The 21,219-nt window shown below is 39.3% G+C and overlaps 1 protein-coding gene across 8 annotated transcripts in view; it reads left to right on the top strand.

Annotated features, from left to right (window-relative positions):
- Window positions 1-21,219, top strand: part of LOC123035733 (serine/threonine-protein phosphatase 2A catalytic subunit alpha isoform) — a 73,117-nt gene that overhangs the window by 21,359 nt on the left and 30,539 nt on the right. For 2 of the 8 annotated variants that reach the window (XM_044454211.1, XM_044454214.1), the window contains exons 9-13: window positions 1,072-1,400; window positions 1,660-1,753; window positions 5,217-5,376; window positions 8,340-8,437; window positions 12,859-13,020. In XM_044454211.1, the coding sequence (XP_044310146.1) occupies window positions 1,072-1,400; window positions 1,660-1,753; window positions 5,217-5,376; window positions 8,340-8,437; window positions 12,859-12,879 (702 nt within the window). In that variant the 3' untranslated portion in view covers window positions 12,880-13,020. Of the gene's footprint in view, window positions 1-1,071; window positions 1,401-1,659; window positions 1,754-5,216; window positions 5,377-5,971; window positions 6,633-8,339; window positions 8,438-10,176; window positions 11,279-12,858; window positions 13,021-21,219 lie in introns of those variants that run through there. The other 6 variants (XR_006417009.1, XM_044454210.1, XR_006417010.1 and 3 more) reach the window with 6 other exon arrangements.

Here is a 21,219-nt window from a genome sequence, read left to right as displayed (position 1 = left end):
CTTCCAGCAAGTGGTAAGGGAACACTTTTGTCTAGCAGTTTGCTCACAACTTCTCTCTACCCATGATGGGGTTTGGGTAACATGACACCTACCATGGCTTTAACAAACTGAAGGCAAGCCACAGATTGTCAGGGTGGCTTGTTACTCAAAAACAAGCCTTCCTGTGGGAAGCAGTCTGAATTGGCACAAATGACAATCTGTTGTAGCTTGTTACCCAAGAAGGGTTGTCATGCCAAGTGAACCCAGTCAGCAAAAGAGGCTAAACTTCAGCTTATTGTTTTGCCTGATAAGAATTTTGATAAAGATCAAAGCCTACCACACTGTTACAGTCTGGTAAGATTAAAAGAAAAGAGGTATACAGACAGGCATGTTTGCATTTTTGAGTGAATATCCTGAGACTTAGCCATGGCAGGAATGTACTCTGTAACATTGCCATACAAGCATTGACTTCAGTAATGGATATAGAATTCAACATCCTGAGAATATAATAGAGTTTTGTATACAACTTTTCCTGTACACACAATTTCTACCTTCTGTAGATTTAGGAAAAGTTTTAAAAGTCTATGGGCAAAGTGTGATATAAGCACAAAATCCAAAATCAATGTGGGGCAGAGTTTTCAGAGATTTGGAATGGGTCTTCATGCCATCATAGACCCTGAGAACTAGATGAAACAAAATGGATTTGTCCAATTTATATATTGCAGTATTTGATTTGTTTTACTGCAACTTCAACATGTTTGAGGTCTATAATTGTGCTACTTGTGCTGTGATGCTGGAATTATTGACATAGTATTCATGACTGTTTAAGTTCATGCCAGATGCACTTTAACATATTGAAGAGGAGGCAATTTTATCTGTTGAAAATGCCAAGAAGAATCAGGCTTGCATAGCTAGGTAGCTAAATAATTACCATAAATTTTAATTGGTCTTTACAGATTCTGAAAGGAATTGTATGGCTTTATTTTTCATTGACTCCCGGAAACTTGAGAATGTTCCACTTTGTTTAGAATCCAAATGAAAATCGTGAGCAACAAAAAAATGTTCAGAGTTTGTGTGTATTATCTATTCCAGGACATTGAAAAAGACAAAAAACCAAAAGAGATAAAGGTCAAGGGTATCAAAATGAAAGGAGGAAAATCTGAAACCTCAGAGTTTAAAAGAAATGAACCAGAAGATGCAGCTTTACAGTGGGCTGCTCTGTCTCAGAACTCTTTAAACCTTGCTCATGAGAATAAGCCCACAGGCAGTGATGGCAATGCCCCAGCAGCTACAGGCCCTGATGCGGGTGGGCCAAAAGAAGATTGTCCACAAACGCCCTCTATGACAATGCCACGCATCCACCAAAACTGTGGAAATCTCACTGCAAATTTCAATCCACACTTCTTGTGTCCTAATTCAAGGTATGCACCGCAAAACTCTGGGGGAACCAGGACATTTTTAATATTCATTTTTTTCCTAAGGTAATTTAAATGCTACATCTAGATAGGGTATATGCCATTTCTTACTGAAGAACTATTCCCTCTAACATACATTAATAAAATAATAGCACACATGAAATACGCATTTTTCATTTTGTGTTAAAGAAAAACATCAGAAATGAACAGGTCAGTTCTTATCTGACAGTGTATTTGCTATATTGTTTATCTGCTTTATTATCAGAATCCCTGAAAAAGCAAAGAAAAGACGGAGTCCTTGGCCAGCAGTGGGGCAAGTAAGTCTAAATAACCGTCAAGAAGAGGGGGCTATGATTCAAGTAAGTGTAGAATAATAGTCTTTTAAAAATATATTTGGTTTATGTAGCTATGCCATTATGATGTATCTTCAAACAAATAGTTGCAATTCAGAGAATGATTGACACGCTTAAGGGTCAAATTAGACATGACAATAGCAGACCTTTGTTAAAACAGAGTCTGCCCAATTATAAAAAGAAGGCAACTGTTGAGAACAAAGTTGGTACACAGATGGAGTTACTGAACTCTCCCCATTGCAACTTACCTCTGTGCAACCTGTGTGCCCACGGCTTTTCTCCTCTTCCAGTGCTCAAAATGAGCCTCTTCCCCAATTTGCCCCTTTTTGCTCTCAAGAATAAATCCTGTCCCCACCCCCTTTATACATGATTGTGTAGACCCAGACTTAAACAAGATTTAATATACAATTAGACTGCCAAAGAAGTTGAACACAGTTGCTTTCGACTTCAAAAGAGGAAACTTCTCAAAAATGAGGGAACTGGTAAAGAAGAAGCTGAAGAAGGGGACCAGGAAGTTTAAATGGCTTAAAACTGCTTGGCAATTGCTCAGAAATACTATAATAGAGGCATAGGTAATATGCATACCACAAGTGAGAAAAGTTAGCATAAACCAGGAAATTAAGAGAAGTATCACTTCCAAATCCCATGAAATACTGGTTCCCCTTTACTCAGCATTGGTTTGGTCTCATCTGGAGTACTGTGTCCAATTCTGGACACCTGTATAAGAAAGATGTAGACAAGCTGGAAAGGGTTCAGAGGAGGGCAACAAGGATGATCCAGGAACTGGAAACAAAGCCCTGTGAGGAGAGATTGAAAGAACTGGGCATGTTTAGCTTCAGGAGGACTGAGGGGAGATATGATAGCTCTCTTCAAGTACTTGAAAGGCTGTCACAAAGAGAAAGGACAAGTTCTCTTTTTGTTTATCCCAGTGCAGGACATAGACTAACAGGCTCAAGTTACAGGAAGCCAGGTTACGGCTCCTTGTAACTTGAAAAAATTCCTGACTGTTAGAGCAGTATGACAATGGAACCAATTCCCTAGGAAGCTGTGGGCTCTCCTGCACTGAGGCATTCAAGAGGCAGCTGGACAGCCATTTATGAAGGATGGTTTAATTGGGAGTTCCACACTGAGCAAGGCTTGGACCAGATGGCCTTTCTGGCCCCTTCCAACTCTACTGTGATTCTATGAAAGCACCAGCATGGTTAATGCATGGAGTCAAGGAAGTTATTAGGGAGGATAAGATGGAGGAGGAGATGTAAGCTGCCTTGAGCCCTTTGTAGGAAAAAGGCAGGATATCAATCAATCAATCAATCAATCAATCAAATATGTCTCTAAAATCAGCCCTTGTACTGGCAGATTGGAAAATGGCCAATGTAGCAACCAATTCTTAAAAAGGAATGCAGGGGTGATCCAGGAAATTACAGATCATTTAACATCTGTTCTACATAAACTGATTGAAAGCATTATGAATGATAGAATCAGTAAGTACACAGAGAGACAAGCCCTGCTGAAAAAAAATTAGCATGGTTTCCAGAAGGGGAAGTCATGCCTCACATTTTTTTTCAGAAAAATGACAAGTTCAGGGAGACGTGCTAGAGGTGTTTAAAATAATGTATGGTGTGGAGAAAGTAGAGAGGGAGACATTTCTCTCCCTTTCCCGTAACACTCGAACCCAGGGTCACCCCATGAAGCTGATTGCTGGAAGGTTTACTACAGATAAAAAGAAGTACTTCTTCACACAGTGTATATTATTATTATTATTATTATTATTATTATTATTATTATTATTATTATTATATACTATGGAACTCACTGCCATTGGGAAATGGTGATGGCTGCCAATCTGGATGGCTGCCACTCTGGATGGCATAGAAATGCTATAATAATAATAATAATAATAATAATAATAATAATAATAATAGGGACTGGACGAATCAATTAGGGAGGAGGCTATCAGTGGCTACTACCCTTGTGGACTATGTGCTGCCTCCTTTACCAGAGGTGGCCTGCCTGCATACACCAGTTGCTGAGGTGCTTGAGTAGGAGGGCATCCTGCACCCATCCTGCATGAAGGATCTGGAGGGCAACTGGTTTGCCACTGTGTGTATGAAGTGCTGAACTAGATAGATTTTTGGTCTGATCCAGCATGGTTTTTCTTATTTGCTGCTGTTACATCTAGTTCACTCAGTGGGACACAAACGTTTAACAGTCCACTTAGGTTCTATTCATTTCAATGGAATTTAGGCGTGTTTGACTTTCCTTTAGAAGCATGCCAACACCTTCTGTGTGATTTTAGGTTGTCTTATTAATCAAAAGGAGGAAGATTTCATATTTTTAAGCACAGTGTGGGGCAAGCTAACCAGCAGCAATATAGTTTCAATATGTTTTCTAGTTGGAGCCAGTAACCCAACTCAGTTATATTTCCTCTTGAAAGATTTGCACACTTTTTGGCATCTCTAAAAATCATTGGACACTAGTTGAATTAAGAAAATATATTAACAGCTAAAATACTGTATATGCAGGCCACAATTAAAACCATTGGCCCATGGTTGGTACAGCATCATTCATTTATTCATCTCTCTCTTTCTCTCTGAGCTGTGCATAGTTTTTGGCTTTGGAAGTCATGTAAGAGTAGTTCCAGCTCCGGATATTGTTTGTTGTTTCATGGAATAGTGAAGGAAGAGGCAGGCCTTAAGCTGGCACTTGAAACTAGCAAGTTTTTAATGTGAGGATTGGTTGACACGATTTGACCACATTTTGTCCTTAGGGCAAAGGAACTTCCTGTGTCTTTATTCTAGCATGCCATTTAAAGCAATCCATATGAGTTTTGGAAATTCCTTCCAAGCAGTAGCTTGGCCTGAGTCTTCCTTCAGATTCCTGGTTTGTATGTTTAGTGCTGTTTCTCCTTCTCTTTTTCCACACATGGCCCAGTCCCTGCTGCTGTTGTTACTCCTACTTTTGCTTCTGAGATTAAATGGCAGCTAGGCTCCGTTACCGCATGAACATCAACTGTTCCTGACCTATGGGTACTGGCAGTCTATCACTGTGGTTGCATTTCCTCATGCACCAGTACAGTAAGCAGAAATAGGAAAAAGAATGAAATACAGATAGAGCTGTGCTAGAGTTGTAGAAGAGAGTCTTCCAGTAGATAACTAAATGAGCAGTTACTCCTCTGATACATGTTGTAGAGTGAACAGGTAATTGAACTGATCAGAAGAATAAACAAATATGTTTATTGCTGGATGCTGCCAGCTACTAGGGGAAAGACCTACTGATTTAGTCAGAAATATACAACTTCTATTTGTTATTATAGCCCATAATCATGCTTTAACCCTAGCTAATGAAATACAGTTTCTTTATATGGAGTCCTTAAAACATTTAATTCATTGTGCAAGGTCAGAATTATGCATCATCAAGTTGTAACCATAGCAGTGATATTATCTTGGATACGTAATGATTCCCTTTTTAGAACCAAATAGAGAAGGTGTCCCTGTATGAAAGAGCTGCTCAGATTGATCAAATGGTTAACATAAACAGAAAGAAACGCAACATTTCAAGATGTGAGAAGAGAGACATTCACTTCCCAGAACTAACAACAGGGCAGCAGAAGGAATTGAAAGGAATGGAAAGTATGTCTGTTACCTTCTTTAGATTGTTTTCAGATAAATAGGAAGGCCATACACTTTAAGAGCTAACATGAAATGTTACTTTAATAACAGTTTGTAATAATAGTTTTCTCAGTATAAAAAAAGGATCTACTTTGGTAAGTCCGCTGAAGCAGCAGTTCAGTTACTGGTTTACTTCTCAGATTTGCTTTGGGAAGCCAATTGTCATTTAAACATTGTTTAAATAAGTGGTGTGGGTATTCCCAGAATATTTTGAACTGGAAGATACTTCAAAGAGTTTTCCAGTGTAAATTAGGTTAATAGAAAATTGTTCTGTGTGCACTGGAAAATGTTCTGATGCCCCAGCTACATACATCTAATTTAGCATGTTTATTATACTTGAATTTAGTAAACACGAAAGCTAAGAAAATTACCCCATGTTAATATTTGGTCTGACTACACCACCAGCAAGTATTTGCTCTGAAATAATTAAGCAAAAAATTAAAAGCACACCTAGTGTGATTTAAATATTATTTTGTTGTTACATGCCATCAAGTTGTCTCCAACTTATGGCAGCCGTATTGAATAAATGCCCTACAAAATATCTTGTCTTTTACAGTTCTCCCCAGCTATTGTAAACTCAAGGCTCTGGCTTCTTTATAGAATCGGTACATCTCATAGTTGATATTCCTCTTCTTCTGCCTTCAACTTTTCCCTGCATGATGGACTTCTTCAGTGAGCCTTGCCTTCTCATGATGTGCCTGAAGTACAACTACCTCAGTTTCTTAACCTTTGCTTGCCCTGGCTTGATTTGATTTAGGATCCACATGTTTTTATTTCTCCTGGCCCAAGGTATTTGCAATGCTCTCCACCAGTACCATGTTTCAAACCAACAAGATTTATTTCTGTCAGTTTTCTTCACTGTCCAACTTTCGCACCCATAGATTATAACTGGGAATACAGTGGTGTGAATGTAGGCCTTGGTCTACAGTGAAACATCCTTAGGTTTTATACCTTTTTGAGTTTGTTCATTGCTGCCCTTCTAAGTCTCAGTCTCCTTCAAATTTCTTGACTGCATTCTCCCTTTGAATTGCTGACTGAGCCAAGGTATACAAAATCTTTCATGATACCAGTTTTTGCATTGTGACAGTTAGCTTCTATAATTTTTCTGTAGTCATGATTTTTGTGTTCTTAATGTTCAGCTGCAGTTCTTCTTTTGCCCTTTCTTCTTTCTTCTGCGTATCTTAAATTATTGAAGTGTCTTCTACCAGTTTTTACTTCTTCCTCTGATCCTAATCCAGCTCTCCTTCTGATATGCTCTGCATACAGATTGAACAAATAAAGATAAAATAAAATGAATAAAAATAAAATACACCCTTATCTGATGCCCTTGCCTGTAGACAACTATTCTGTTTTTCCATGTTCTGTCCTAACAGTAGCTTCTTGTCCACTATGAAGGTTACATATCAGGACAATCAAGTGCTGAGGATTATCCATAGCTTCTCATGATCCACACAGTCAACGCATTTACTTAGTCTATAAAGGATAGATTGATCTTCTGAAATTCTTTGGTGCACTCTAGAAATTCTTATTGTAAACTTTATTATGCACATTGTTTAAATTTAAGAAATAATAAAGGTTCTGAAAACTGTTGCTACACTACTTCATTTTAGCATCCTGAAGAAATGTGCATGAAATGCTGACAATCACTCATTTATTTCAGCAGAATTCACTTCCACAGAGGCTGTTGGAGCAGCTTCAGTCACTGCTCAGTGGTTCAGTTTCACACTGAGACATATTTATATTTCAGTGATTTATGTCTGTTCCGTCACATACTCACTAGTTACAGTCACCTGAAAAACATTAATTATAACTTTCAGACTTTCAAGCTTGTTTAGTAGTGTATTTGCAATTGGCTTCTTGTTTCTAATGAACTTGCTGAAATGGGAGATTTTCTGCAGAAAACACTGGAAGAAGATTGTTGCCATATCACTGGTTTAAATACTGCTATTACTTATTTTATATTGAAAAATGGGGTAGAATTAAACATTATTTGCCTATTGTAGCTGCTCCAATAAAATAAGAACCTCTTGCTGCTACTTTAAGTAAATATGAAAATAGTTGGAAGGAAAAATCATGAATGTCCTGCATATTGTATAATGTGGTCCCAAGGCTCATATACACCACTTGTGATTCCCAATGTTATTTGTTACTATTTTCTTTGAACAGCAGGACTCTCATACCATATCATCAACTCTGAGAAGCTCTCCTTCCCTCAGTTTCAAAAATAGTTTGCAGTGCTGCAGGAACTGTGTGGAAAGGAGAACTACTGTTTCAGAAAATTGAGTCTACATTCCCTTTAACCTAGCAAACTAATTTTGCATTTCTTTGGGTCATATGGAGTGGTTGATTAAGCCAGAGCCTTAAACAGATTATTTTATCAGTGCACATTACAACTCAGTTCACGTGATCAAAGAACCTGTGACTGACAAACCATGGGTAGTTTGTGAACATGTGGAAGCAGGTGAACTTGCTGGTTCTTGCCTGATAAACAGTGTTAAACAACCCAGAACTGTGTTAAACAACTCAGAGCAAGCCCTTCCATGCAAATGGGGTCATGATGTTATTATCCACAAATGCATATAACAGTGACCTCATGTAGACCAATCAGGAACATGCCTTCTGAGTGGGATGGTGTAAATTGGTGTCCTGCAACAGCAGGAAGTTGGACCCGATGGTCTTTATGGCCCCTGCCAACTCTACTATTCTATGATTCTGTGTCAGATGACCTTTGTGACAGAACAGGTTGAGAACGGAGGACTCTGTCTGAAGTCTGTACCTTTTGGACAAACTAATTGATTACCTTACCTTGCCTTTCGCAAAGTCTTTGTTATTTCTCCAGCTACTGAACTGTATATTTTTAGTAATTCAGTCAAGAATACAAAAACATCCAAATCTAGAACTAATTATGTATGTGTTTATAAAAGTTAAACAGGTAAGAGTTCTGAAGAGGGAGTCAAAGAAATCAGAAGTGTCTAAAATACCATCATTAATAAATGTGGATCAGAACCGTGAAAAACAAGAGGTAAAGTAAAATTCTTTGCTGGTATAAAATCATGGATGGTGTAATCCAAGAGTGAGTTGTGTACTTAACGCTGCTAAAATTAATGGGTTTAAATAAGCCTAACTCAGTTGAATTGTGGTAATAGATTTCCGCTATGCAAATGTGACAGCAAACATTCTTGGACCTGGCTAAAAAATAGGATTGCAGAACAATCTAACCTGCTGGGATGGCCATCTTGGACAGAGGTCCATCTCTGACAACAAAAAGCAGCTCTGCCAGCAGGGGAGGAGTTCACTCTGCAGGACCCATTTATTCCGCCAGAAACCTGGTTATAAATCTACTGTTGGCATTCTTGTTGAGGTAGACCCTAAAACAGGGAATGGCAGTGGCCATCCATAGGTCAGTAGCAGAGTATATCCTTTGCCTGCAGAATATCCTTGCTTTAGTCCCCGGTATCTCTAGGTAAGGCTAGGAGAGAATCCCACTTAAATTTTGGGAGAACCGTCAGTGTCAGCATTACTATACAGATAGATCAGTGGTCTGATCTAGTGATCTGGATGGCATAATCACAGAGCTCACCATTGCTTGTTTAAACTCCAGTGTCTTTTTCAATGTTCAAGCCATGGGTACAACCTATCATGTCATCCAGACCCAAGTGTTGGGTTGTGAGAGATTGAAACCAAACCACAAGTGATCGTAGAACAGGCCATGAGTTATACAAAGTTTAAACAACTTGTGCTGCCCAGGTTTGAATGGCATGACAAGCCATAGCCTCAGCTTGAACAGTCCTAATGGCCACTGGCGAAGTTGCAGCCTACCATTGCTTAAATAAGCCATAAAGACTTAATTGATTGTGTGAATCAACCCAATATAAGGCAGCTTCCTGTGGATCAGTGGGCTTGGGATCCATTGAAACCCAAAGACTCCCCATTTTCCTGAGTTGGGCCTGGATTGGGTCCCTCAGCTAACCCAATCTCAAACTGGTATATTCTTTCCTCTCCCATCTTGATTTTAAGTTGTTTTTCTTTTTAGCAAGGCAGTTCCCTTTCTACACCTCTTTCTTTGGCCAGCATGAGCTAGCAGGTCCCACTGTTTCACCCCACCCCCGCTTCTGTTGAAACGTAAAGATTACATGTAATACTGGCACTTTTTTGTCAGTCATTTCAAAACATAATAGATTATTACATTCAGTACGAAACAGGTAGCCTTTCCTAGCCTTCTGTGATAAAGCTACTAAAAGCTTTCAGAAAGTCTGTATAGTAAAACAATGGTGCTATCCTGTAAGGCTGCCAATAACCCTTTGAACTTGGAAGGTTATGCACATCCTTCCGCGGGTGGGGGGAGCACCTAACCTAGGACTGCCTCTGCACTTCCCCCTTCCTCCAAAGTATTTGCATTGCTGATTTTGGCTATCTAAATGTTTTCCCCTTCCTCACAAGAAGAGGCTTGAGGCAGCACCTGGATTTGCCACAGAATGGCAGTGCCTCCCTCTTCCCCTCTGGAATGTTGCCTCTCATTCCTGCCAGGGCCAGAATAAAAAGAATCATACCAACTGCAAAGGCAGATGGAGACAGGTCTCTTCTGCAACCTCAAAGGGCCTTTCCAAGGTCACAGTGGGAATTCTACCTTTTCGAGTATCTACTCCCATAGGATTATATCCTAAGAGTATTTTTGGAGGAGGATAATTTTAATTTAATGAACAAGTGAACCAATGATAGGATTTTCTGTCAACTAACTTTATTTTTCAATGTAATATTTAGAACTCAGGAAATACAGGAAACATGCAAAATGAATGAAAACAGGTCAAGGGTGCCCGTGTAACAGCATGCATCTTGGGAAGTTCTAGAATGTCTGGACTAAGACATTTGTTTTTCAGTTAACATTTCTTCTTTAAAATTCCATTGATAACTCTGCATACCTTGTGTAGATCCTCTAATAAAGTATTTTGAAATGTGATGGTCACAAAACTATTCATTTTACATTCTATTTTATAGTATGGTTAAGGCACGTGCAGAGCAGTTCTGTACTCTTAATTACTCAAGGTAGGAGAAAGAAATACAGTTTTTAGACTATCAGTATGGCCAAACGTGTACCCAACGTGTGCTTAGCTGGGGAGGTGAAAAACACGCAAATAGAAAATACAAAAAGAAGCAGACATATCTTGCAGTGTACCTAGAACACATGGGCAAAGCCCACCCATGCTAGGAACACCCTCCCACACACATGCACACTCTCACAGAACTAATGAATTCATGACATTGGGGAAATGCCCCAGCAGAATCCCTACTTCACCACATACAACATGGGAAATGATGCCAGTGTTCCAGGTTCATCAGCACAGCCAACAATGTTCATATCAAGATTAGCTTTGCATTCTTCCTTCAAGTGGGAAGAGTCCAAAGAATTCACTAGTGCCAGTAAGGTAACCTGAGAAAACTGTAATATCAACTGCAAGGATTTTAGCTTATGGAATAGCTCTAGCTTACGGAATAACTTTAGCTCTCCTAGAGAAAATGTTGGCAGGGAGAAAACTAGTGGAACATTCCTCCAAGCAATGCAAATGTATTGGTTCCTTGAGGGAAATGTTGGTCCCTGGAGAAGACAACTTTAATAGTAAGTTCCTCACTTCCCTAGCTTCTAAGGTCTTATTCTTTAGCCAGTTTTCCATCACTGATTATTCACAGTTGCAAAATGCAGATTTTACTTTTTTGGCTTGGCTTTCTGATGCTTGATCTGGTTAGTAGAATACACACCAGCTGCTTCTTTTCTGAAAAACCAAACCAAACCAACCAACCAACCAAAAAATAGAGCTGCTTTGAAAGGTGCTGTGCAGGCGTACTTCCTGCATCCTCTTTCTCCCACCCCTGCTAAAAACATAACTTCTAGCATTCACTACCATTGTTGAAATGGGGTAGAATCCATGAATAAATTTAATATAAAATATGATAATCTATACAAATCTATAGTGAACTAACACCACCGTAGTGAACTACTAAAGAAACTGTTAGAAGCATTTTCATAGATAAATCAGATTGTGTTTTGTGTTTTTGGAAAGCAAAGGGCCGTACCTCCAACTTTGTCAAATCAAAGTTTTCAAACCAATGGCTAGGATACATCTTATTTAAAGGAAGCAAGTAAAAGCATAGCAATAATCTTAATAATAAAAGTAAGCCAGTATGTCAATTGGACATCAATTACATGGATTAATCTATTTAATGGCGCTTTTATTGTAACCTACAGCACTGATTTATTTAAATATATTATATATGCTAATGAAACATGAACAAGAGCACTTGATATTAAGAATAAAATAGATGAGAAGACTAAGCTAATGTTTTATAGTTAATATGTTAAGAATTAAAATCTTAATCAGAGTGACAGTATTTCAGTACTGATGAAACAAAACAGATGTTTGAAAAACAGAATAAAATGGATGCTCTTACCTTTGAAAGTGCCTCACTGCCTTTCCCCAAGGTCCCATCCACAGCTACAGCAATATGACAAAGTGGAGTTCTGAGGTGATAGAATGCATTACTTCACACAGAATACCAGAGCAAGGGAGCAGGATGGGTGTTCCCTTGCTCCCATTACATGTTGAACTGTTTTAACTGTTGGGGAGTATTCAAAGAACACCATCCCCCATCTGAAATGGTGTGGTCCTCCCTACCATTTCAGGATTCTACCTCTTCATGTGTAGATTAGGCCTAAATGGACACTGAAAGAAGGTAGTTTAACTGGGGCCAGTTCTGCAGATAACAGTGATGGAAAGCAAATGATCAGCAGCCCAGTCCAGCCCTTCTAGTGGAATAGTCACCTCAGGCTGCTGATATGGGGCAAAATGAAATGGCAGCAGATCATTTTTTAATTTGGGGGCTGTGTTTTTGTCTCTAGGAAGAGGAGAGAGGTGCTCGTGGGGTTTTCTGCTCTAAGTAACAAAATAACTTGGCCAACCTTGGTGTTAGGTGTTTGGTCCTTTGGCTAGTTCCTTTCCTTAGCTTTGGAATAGCTCTGTAAAAAATGCTTTATATATGATAAAGAAAGCTGGGACAGAAGATATGACTGGCAAAGCACCAGGGTGTTGCCACCCCATACTCTTTATTTTAAATTTTCATTACTCTTTAATATTCACCAAGATGATATAATCAAGAGAGCTTTGGAATTCCATTCAGTTCTGTACATCAGTGGGATTTCCATCAATTTTTTACTCCCTTGATATTTGGAGAGAACATATGTTCTTATACTGTTAGATGTTTGGAAACCGTTATGCCAAACCAAGTGGGAGGAATAGTGTGAGCTGAATTATTTCTTTTAAACAACCTGCTTATTAAGGAGTACCAGGAACGATAAAGCACATTCCAGCTCAAACTGCCCTAGTTTTTCTTCTTCTTATTGATGAACGTATCTCAAATGCTCTGCTAAATGGCTTTTATTTTATTTTTCAGGAGGTCAGAGAAGCTTACTGAAATTTGTTAATCCAACACAGTGAATGAATGCAGTTGCTTTTCTTTATGATTTTCCATTAGTTATATTTTGGATGTGCCCCCCTTTCCTAAACTGTTGGTAGAAAACAATAAACAGGAGGTAGCACTCCCTCATACTGTCAATATAACTTGCAGTTGTTTCAAACTCTTCAGTGCATTAAATAACTCTCTCTTAGCCAGCTATATGTATATGTATATATCTGTGTGTGCATGCTTTGGTTCTGTCCTGCATGTATCATGGACAAAAAGCTGAATTTCACTGGCTGCTCATATGCAAAGTGCTGAACAAGAATCAGGAACCTTTTACAGGAGTGGGAAACTATCATTTCCATTATTAGTGCTGCTAATGTGCATGACAGTAGGAAAATAAAGTGTACAAAGAAAGAATTGTCTCACTGCAACAGCTGAGGGTAGCCCCTCCAGGTAATGAAGTTCAGCATTGTTCCACCCAAGCAGCACAAATATTCTTTCCTGTAGATGGAATTTAATTTGCTTTGGAGTAAGATGGATTTATGGTTTGACTTGAAGATGCAATGTTGGAATATGTACTGAGTATAAAATCAACTGAAGCCAAATTGAAAAGAACAGCCTAAAGACTGGAAGGAGCATTGTTTACTCTGTGGAAGACTGAAATCCTGTCATTAGCACTGTACTTTTTGGCATCAACTCTGGCTAGGCTCCCTGCTGCCATCTAGAGAAGTTTGTGGAGCAGAGACTTGGCTTTGAAGCCCCATACACAAATGGCACTGGGAACCCTCCAAAGTTATCCTGTCACTTAGGCAAAACGACATAGGGAAATGAAGTCTTGGTTTGTCAGAACATTAATGAAGATTGAGGTTGTACCCCTTAGTTGTATAATTAATGTTACTTGCTCCAAGGCCAGATAGTGGGTTTTGTTCTTCAGAGAGGGCCTTGGATTCCAGAATTTCTGGAGATCTAGAAGAGCAACTTCCAGACGTTCACTCCTGAGGTAATCTCAATGTCAAAGTTCTTATCTGAGGCCTGTGTAATCAAAAAAGGGTGCGTTTGCTTTCAGTGTAGCATACACAGAAGAAAAAAGACATACAAATAAATAGGTAATTTCCCACATATAGATTGTCATTATGAGTTAAACAACTCATGGATTGTTAGGGACAAGGGAAGAGAGTTGTTCACAACTCAGCAATAAAGCATGGGTTGATTACTGTGTTGATTAACCCTAAATAGCCCACCACTCTCTGTTTGTTAGCTCAGCAATCTATGACTCAGCTGATTGTAGGTCCTTGCCCACTTTCTCCTTCCTGTGCCCTTACGGGCTGTTGTTACATGCAAACCAGGTCTAAATATAGCAGATGATCAAACATAGTGACAACCATGCATGCAAGTGTATCATTTGGTGTCTTTTTGTTGACGCTTGATTCTTAGAAATGATGCAGAAAGATAACTAGAGCAAAGTCCATTCAGTTCCATTGGCTTGGCTTGTGATTTTGCTGTAAGTAAGCCTTGAAAACAAAAGTTGCTATTATAAAGTAGCAGGAGGCTTCAGAAAGAAGATCTGGGCTTGCAGATATTAATTATAAAAATAGCAAGAATTTCTCAATTCCATGTGAATACTTTGGTATTGCATAAAATACAGTATACAGCAAGATTTACTGGATGCAGACAGCATACAATAACCATACATTTACAGCTTACATTCTTTAAAAAAGGTTAGATTTTAAAAAGAAAAATACTGTTTTTGTTTTAGCCAGAAGAGTAAGAGGTTGGGCCTCTTTCTTTTTTATATCCACTAAATGTAAAAACTTGGACAAAAAGAAATTATGCCTGAAACACAACTATCCAGTTATGATTCATAAAATGCAAGGCCCCCTTGAGTCACCAGCATGCATCTGCTAATTAACACCGAACATTTTTTCTGTTGCAGTTTAAAAAGCCTCTGATGTCACATGAGAAATTTCAGTTCAGAACAATGTGGTCATTCTTCATATGAATTCCTATGGGAATCTGTCAGAAACTAAATGTTACTAAAACGTAACTAAATTATTAGCTCATTATGATCCTGAGTGTCAAAAGAGCAAGGTAAGAGCACTGTTCAGCAAAAGAACTGGAATTATCAATGTTCTAAATCTAGGAATTTGGACCAAGTTATGCACTTTGGGCTACAGGCATCACATTTACTATGGACATAGAGTAATGATTCACAAACATTTTCTGGTGGGGATTCCGTCTCACTTCTTTTCACCAACAAATAACATACTCTGCATGAAGAGAATGTTTCCAATTTGATTATGCACTCTGAACAGAATTGGATGGATTGAACACACATCAGCAAAAATACCAAATGAATTCTGCATGCTCACAATATATGGAATCCTAGAACAACTCCTTAAATACATATTCATGCAGCTGGTTCATTGATACTTTTTTGGTGACCATGAGCCAGAATGGGGACAATATGGTTGCTGGGACAATATGAATGAACTTGACATCTTTGGCACAATGGCCTGTGTGGTATAGGGCTCAGTATGCAGGGCAGGATGAATGAAAGGTTGGAGGCTGGCAGCTCTCCGTGGGTCAGTACTAGACTCTGTGGATGGCTAAAGGGAACCAGCTGTATAATCCAGGGGTCACATCCCTCCAACTGAGCTATTGCCTTCATGTCACAGAAGGGCAAGAGTGCCTAAACTATTTCAGCCCAGTGCAGCTTGTCCTTTTCACTTTTCAAGGGTGCAAGAGCAACCCTGTAGTGACATCTGTGTGGAAAACCAGGGGAACAGATTATCTTGCTTGGTGCTCCAGAGGTACTTCTGGGCCTCTGGGCTTATCCAGTGACCTTTGAACATGCCTACTTCAGCCTTGCTCCAGTAAGGTTCCTGCATTAGTGTGGGGTAAACTATGCAAACCAACAGGTTACACATAGCCATGCCAGACACATACGCCTTTGTGTTATTTCTTTTATCATATATTAGAGCACAAGATACTTCATTTTGAAGCAATTTTAAACTTTCTTAAACTTTCTGACTTGGTTGGCATATGGCTGAAATTGCATTGTGATTTAATAGATGATAAAATGAGTTGTTTTTAATGTGTTCTGGCTTTTCCCACATGAAGTCATAGGATAGAACAGATTGTTGTTAAAAATGGAAAGCATTTTTGTGAAGTCAAAGGAGCTGCACCCATTTCTGCCAGAGGTCAGGATGACTCGTACGAATCCATTACCACACTCTTGTTTCTATAAAACATAGTAGTAATTACACAGATTAAATGAAAGGAAAATATAATTATATATTAACATATGTTTGACTCTCTAAAGGTGCAACTCTCAGGTATAGCTATTTTGCTTCCTATTATGATAGCATTTTTTATAAAAAAAAATATATCCCACACTATGAACAGTTACTGTTTAACAGTTATGAGTGTTTTAGCTTGAAGGGATTTTTAAACTAGCCTAGTCCACAGAGTACAATAAACATGTTCATCATGTCCAGAGACCTTCAAATGATGTCATGATAGGAGCCCTTGTTTGGGATCCTGTGCTACAATCTATGTAGCTCAAGTATAAACTCAGCTTAGTTCCTTTCTATATTGACAAGCTTCAATAGGCTTCATCACCGAGATCAGAGTTTACATAATTGGATTGACGTCTTTTCCTACTGGACGTCAATCTTGCTTTTTGAAATCAAGCCACACTTGTAGATCATAACTTCTTTCAGCCCATGGATCAAAGGTTCTGGTGAAGCTTTCAGGGGCTGCATTCCAGGGTGCATGGGTCCAAAAGTGAAGGGGGTGGATCAAACACAGGACAGAAAATAGCAGACTAATTTTCTTTAGAGCTCTTACTGCCTAACTAAGTTTAGCACAGGCATTTCTACCTTTAGAAAGAGGTTGTAAGGAGAAAGGCCCTTGAAAAGCCAAGAAATAACCACAATTGCTTGTCAGGGGTAAAACGGGTGAGGGTAGGTTTGTACTGGGACCCAGATAGGCCAGATTTGCCCTGAGGTTCAATATCCCTGCTACAGACAGAAGTGCTCCTGTTCTACTGATTGTGGAAAGGGGGAATTGAATCTGGTTCTGCTGCTTTTCCAGAGGAAAGATACCACTTATGCAATGGGACTTTCTGGCCTTCTTCCACCTAAGGTAACCCCAAGCCTACCCATCAGATCTGCTCTAGAGAGTCCCTCAAATCCCTGGAGCAAATCTGGGGGCTCTTGTGGAGAGAAGTATACTTGGAAGTCATTTCCAGAAATGGTATCCTTCCATTACCAGAAAGACAGATTTGGATTCAACCCAATGAAATTCACAAATAACTGAGCAGGTTTTCCTACCATAATTATACCCAGAGAAACATTTTTTCCACTACCACCTTTTGCCTGAGGAAAAGACTGCACAGAATGGAATTTGGATGACTCTGAAAACAGCATGGGTATACATGTGAATTGTGAAACCACAAGGAAACAGATTTATTTTTTTCCAACGTTGAAATAGATCATATGATTGGAATTTGGCTTTGATTCAATGCCTGATGTAGTGAAATGCTGCAGGAATGCTTTCCAGTGGATCTCTTTTCATATACTGTTTCCCAAAGTTTATATTCTGTTTAGTTCCACTTCAGTGGAGTTAAAGGTCTGCTACAGTAAATCCATCATGTGACAATATTAGGTACAGTTCTTGAAGGAAGCTTTCACCATCTGTTCCACCCTTTTTGTGTAATTATAACTCACAGTTATGATATAAAATTACATGGCATTTTACTCCACTTGTGGAGTAAGCCACAATCCACTGATTGTGGATTGATATTAGATGTCCTTGAACATTTCAGCTGGTTCGGTGTTCAGGAACACACAGTGTGTCCATGATAGGTTACATTCACTTGCTTCAGCAAAGCAGGGATTGGAGTTAAAAGATAACTTCATGTATCTGAAAGCAGTAATGATTGTAGAGGGATGACCCTGCCTGCCCTCTATGCTTGCCAGTTGTCTGTCTGCAAGTACTACTGTCCCTGTATCTGTATTAGGAAAAGTTCTCTGTTGCATTTCTGCATCCCCAAGCAGCTGTTAAGGATCTACTCTGGAAACCCCTGCGAGGTAAAAAAAAAAAGGTGGCAAGCAGGCTTTAAGCCCACCCCATGCAAACCCAACGAACAACCCAAAGCAAACCCAACACACACACACTCTGCATCCCTATGATTGTCTGATCAGCTCCCAAGACCCCTGTACACTCACAGTGAATTTTCTCCCATTGTTCAAATTGCTTGCCGCTCCTTTCCTTATTTCTTGCACTTCAGTTCATAGCTGAACACCCTGGAGGAGCAAGCATGTCTGTTTTTCAAGCAGGAGCCAATCTGGCTCCAAGCATGCTCACTATGACCACTTGCAGAGATTTCCTATGTTATACCGGTGGCTCTCATCTCTACTGTCCCAGTCAAGCAGCAACGTTGCAGCAACTCTGCTGGAGGCCCTTTTGTGGCCTCTTGTCTCCTTCATCCAAACAAGACCTGACAAACTCACTTGGTCCTTGGATCAGGATGGATCTTTTCCTTGTCACTGAGAGTGCGCTGCCTGCCACTGCCACAAAATCTCCCCGTGCAGGTCCAGATTGCATTCTCACTGGTGCACTCAATTTCCCCTTTGTGTCCGGTGCATGTGCAGTGCACCAATACAGCTAACCAACAGTACCATTGCTCTTGGCTCTTGGGCCTGTCAAGAAGCAGTGAACAGAGGTATGCTTGAAAGGCCACTGTTCCACCACAGCAACTAGCTGCTTGTTTGTGGGTTCTCCTTTTGCACCTCCTTCTCCTCCGCTTGCCCACCCAACAAGCAAACAAGGGAAAGCTAAGCATGAAAGAAAATGAGAAACATCACATCTGAGGTGGTTTGAAGCTGCCAGCTGCCCTTAGATCTTGCAGTGGAGAACCCTGTCTTACATATTTACTCTTTCCTCCTGCAGAATCTGAGCAGAGTTGAATGTTACAGCACAAATTTCAGCCTTTTTTCAGCCACCCACAGGGGCCTGGTGTTTCCCAGTAGGAATGACATTCTAAAAAACATGAAGTCCTCATTAGAGAGCACACTTGCTTGTGTTGAACAGTTATTGATAGCTTTACTGTCATTTACTTTACATTATTTATTATTACATACATATCCTACTGTTCTTTCATCATAGCTCTACATCAGATTTCAAACAGTGACCAGGCCCAAACCTGCTTAGCTTCAGCACAGTGCTTGCTTCATGTATCTTCAGGCTATGCTCTGGAATACAGAACCTGTTTTAGAAGTCATTCCTGCCCCAGGATTACAGTAGTCTATACCCCTTTTTCTTCTGAAATGCTTGTGCATTTCTTATTGTTCAATATAACTTCTACATGCCTAATCTGTCCTAATTTTATCTTTTTGTCTTCTATTTAGTTTTGCTGTGGTTGTGATTTTTCAAAGTGCTATGCCATCTTAAAGCCATGCCCAAATCCTTCTTTAACCCTGAGGAGTATTTGGAGGATTGCCTGATCTGGATATTCATGGTGGAATTATCATGCCACATGCGATTTATCCCATGCAAATATGGTCTGTGTACCTAAAACATTATATAGTTCTCACAGGTATCAATGGGTTGGATCTCAGTTAAGTCATACTTAGATCAGACCCACAAAAATTAGTCCAGTTGATTTCAACAGGTCTACTTTAAGTATGACTAGACCTGGTTCTAAACCACTGAATTCTACTACCCAAACAGATGTAATGCTCCATAATGGAATCTCCTATTTTTAATAATTTTAGAACTTGAGAACAGCTGGAGAAGCCACAGTGTGGGTAAGGGGCTCTTATTTCATTTTAATGGTTGAAACTCCCCACCCCCTTCAATAAGCCTGGATTATAGTAGGGCTTCTATATATGTGAATCCAAGTTTCATGACACTTTCTTGCTCCTACTAATGCAGAAAAGGCATATTCGTGTTCTAATCTATGGTAACCAAACAGTGATGTATAAATAATTTCAGGTTGCCACAGCACAACATTCCATTCCTCCCTTTTAATAGAGGCTCTGAGTTGGAACAGTTTGTTATGTAAGAATACAAACTATATTCAGGTCCACAATAATTACCCTAATTGCTTCATCACCTATTTATAACACCAAATGCACCAGGCAGTGCGTTTGGTTATTGCATTGTCCAAAGATCAACACAAACCAGGGGAGAAAAATTTCATCTGAACTGCAATATGATTTAACCATGGCTTTGAAAAAAGTTTCTTCACTGTAATTATAACTACAGCTAAATAATGTCTTGCATGTCTACTCAATAGACTCTACTACACTAACACTTGTTTCTAATAATACTTTTCTAGTGTTACTCTTAGTCAGATGATAAAAATTTGGAAGTACACAGCTTCTTTGGTTAGACTATCATATAAACACTGAAGCTTTCTAACCAAACATCATGATGACTCATATTGTCAAGGACTAGTATGTTAAGTTTTGCATGGAGTGTCTATGATGATGGAAAAGCCCAAGCCCTCTTCTCACGAATCATGTCACATGACAATGGTAAAAGCATGTGCTCACAAAGGAAGCCAGTGATCTGATAATCAGCCAAGCTGAAAGGCAATGTTTAACATTATTTTTGGAAGAGTTAGTCACAGGGGAAGAGAGTATAAATATAAGTCACTAACTACATGTGATCCTACCTCAGAGCATGGGTGAAATTTCTCCAAAGCAATATATACACAGTAATGTCATTGGAATGAAAACCAAAAGCAACCAAATCTACTTTATATTTTATTTGTTTGTTTGTTTGTTTCAGTTTTAGGGGGATGGGGTGGATTTTGGACTCTGTTTCTTGAGCTGCATGGCTCTAGATGTTTTTCAGAAGCATCATACAATTCTCCCATTGGGGAATATTTTGCCATTTCCCTCAAGGATCCCTGTGTTTGTCATGCATCTCTCTTAAAAGAAAAAAAACAACATCCCAGACTTAGAAAAAACTCCACCAATAACAGTTTAGTCAGGGGAGTCTTGGCACAGCCAATGTGAACAAACAACAGCATTTTAAAAGCAGAATGCAAAGAGGGATTGTCCTTCATCATAAGGGATGCAGTCCCTGTTTTGTAATCAGGGAAAGGCTGTGGAGGTGTCTTCTCAGATGTTTGTCCAGAAACAGGTGGCTTGCTTATTAAATATATATTCATATTATATGTGATGCATTTGTATGCTGCCTTTCCTCCTGAAATCGATTGAAACAGGCAAGCTGGCAAAGTGTACAGAATACTCAGGAGAAGGGAAATACCCAGGTGAAAGTTGCACAATTCCAAATGCATTCTCTGGGTCAAAATAAACTCTGAAGAAATGCAAAGAA

This window comes from Varanus komodoensis, unplaced genomic scaffold, assembly GCF_004798865.1.
Source record: "Varanus komodoensis strain SLA01 unplaced genomic scaffold, ASM479886v1 scaffold7_3, whole genome shotgun sequence".
Taxonomy (NCBI): Eukaryota; Metazoa; Chordata; class Lepidosauria; order Squamata; family Varanidae; genus Varanus; species Varanus komodoensis.
This window is presented reverse-complemented; position numbering and strand designations above follow the sequence as displayed.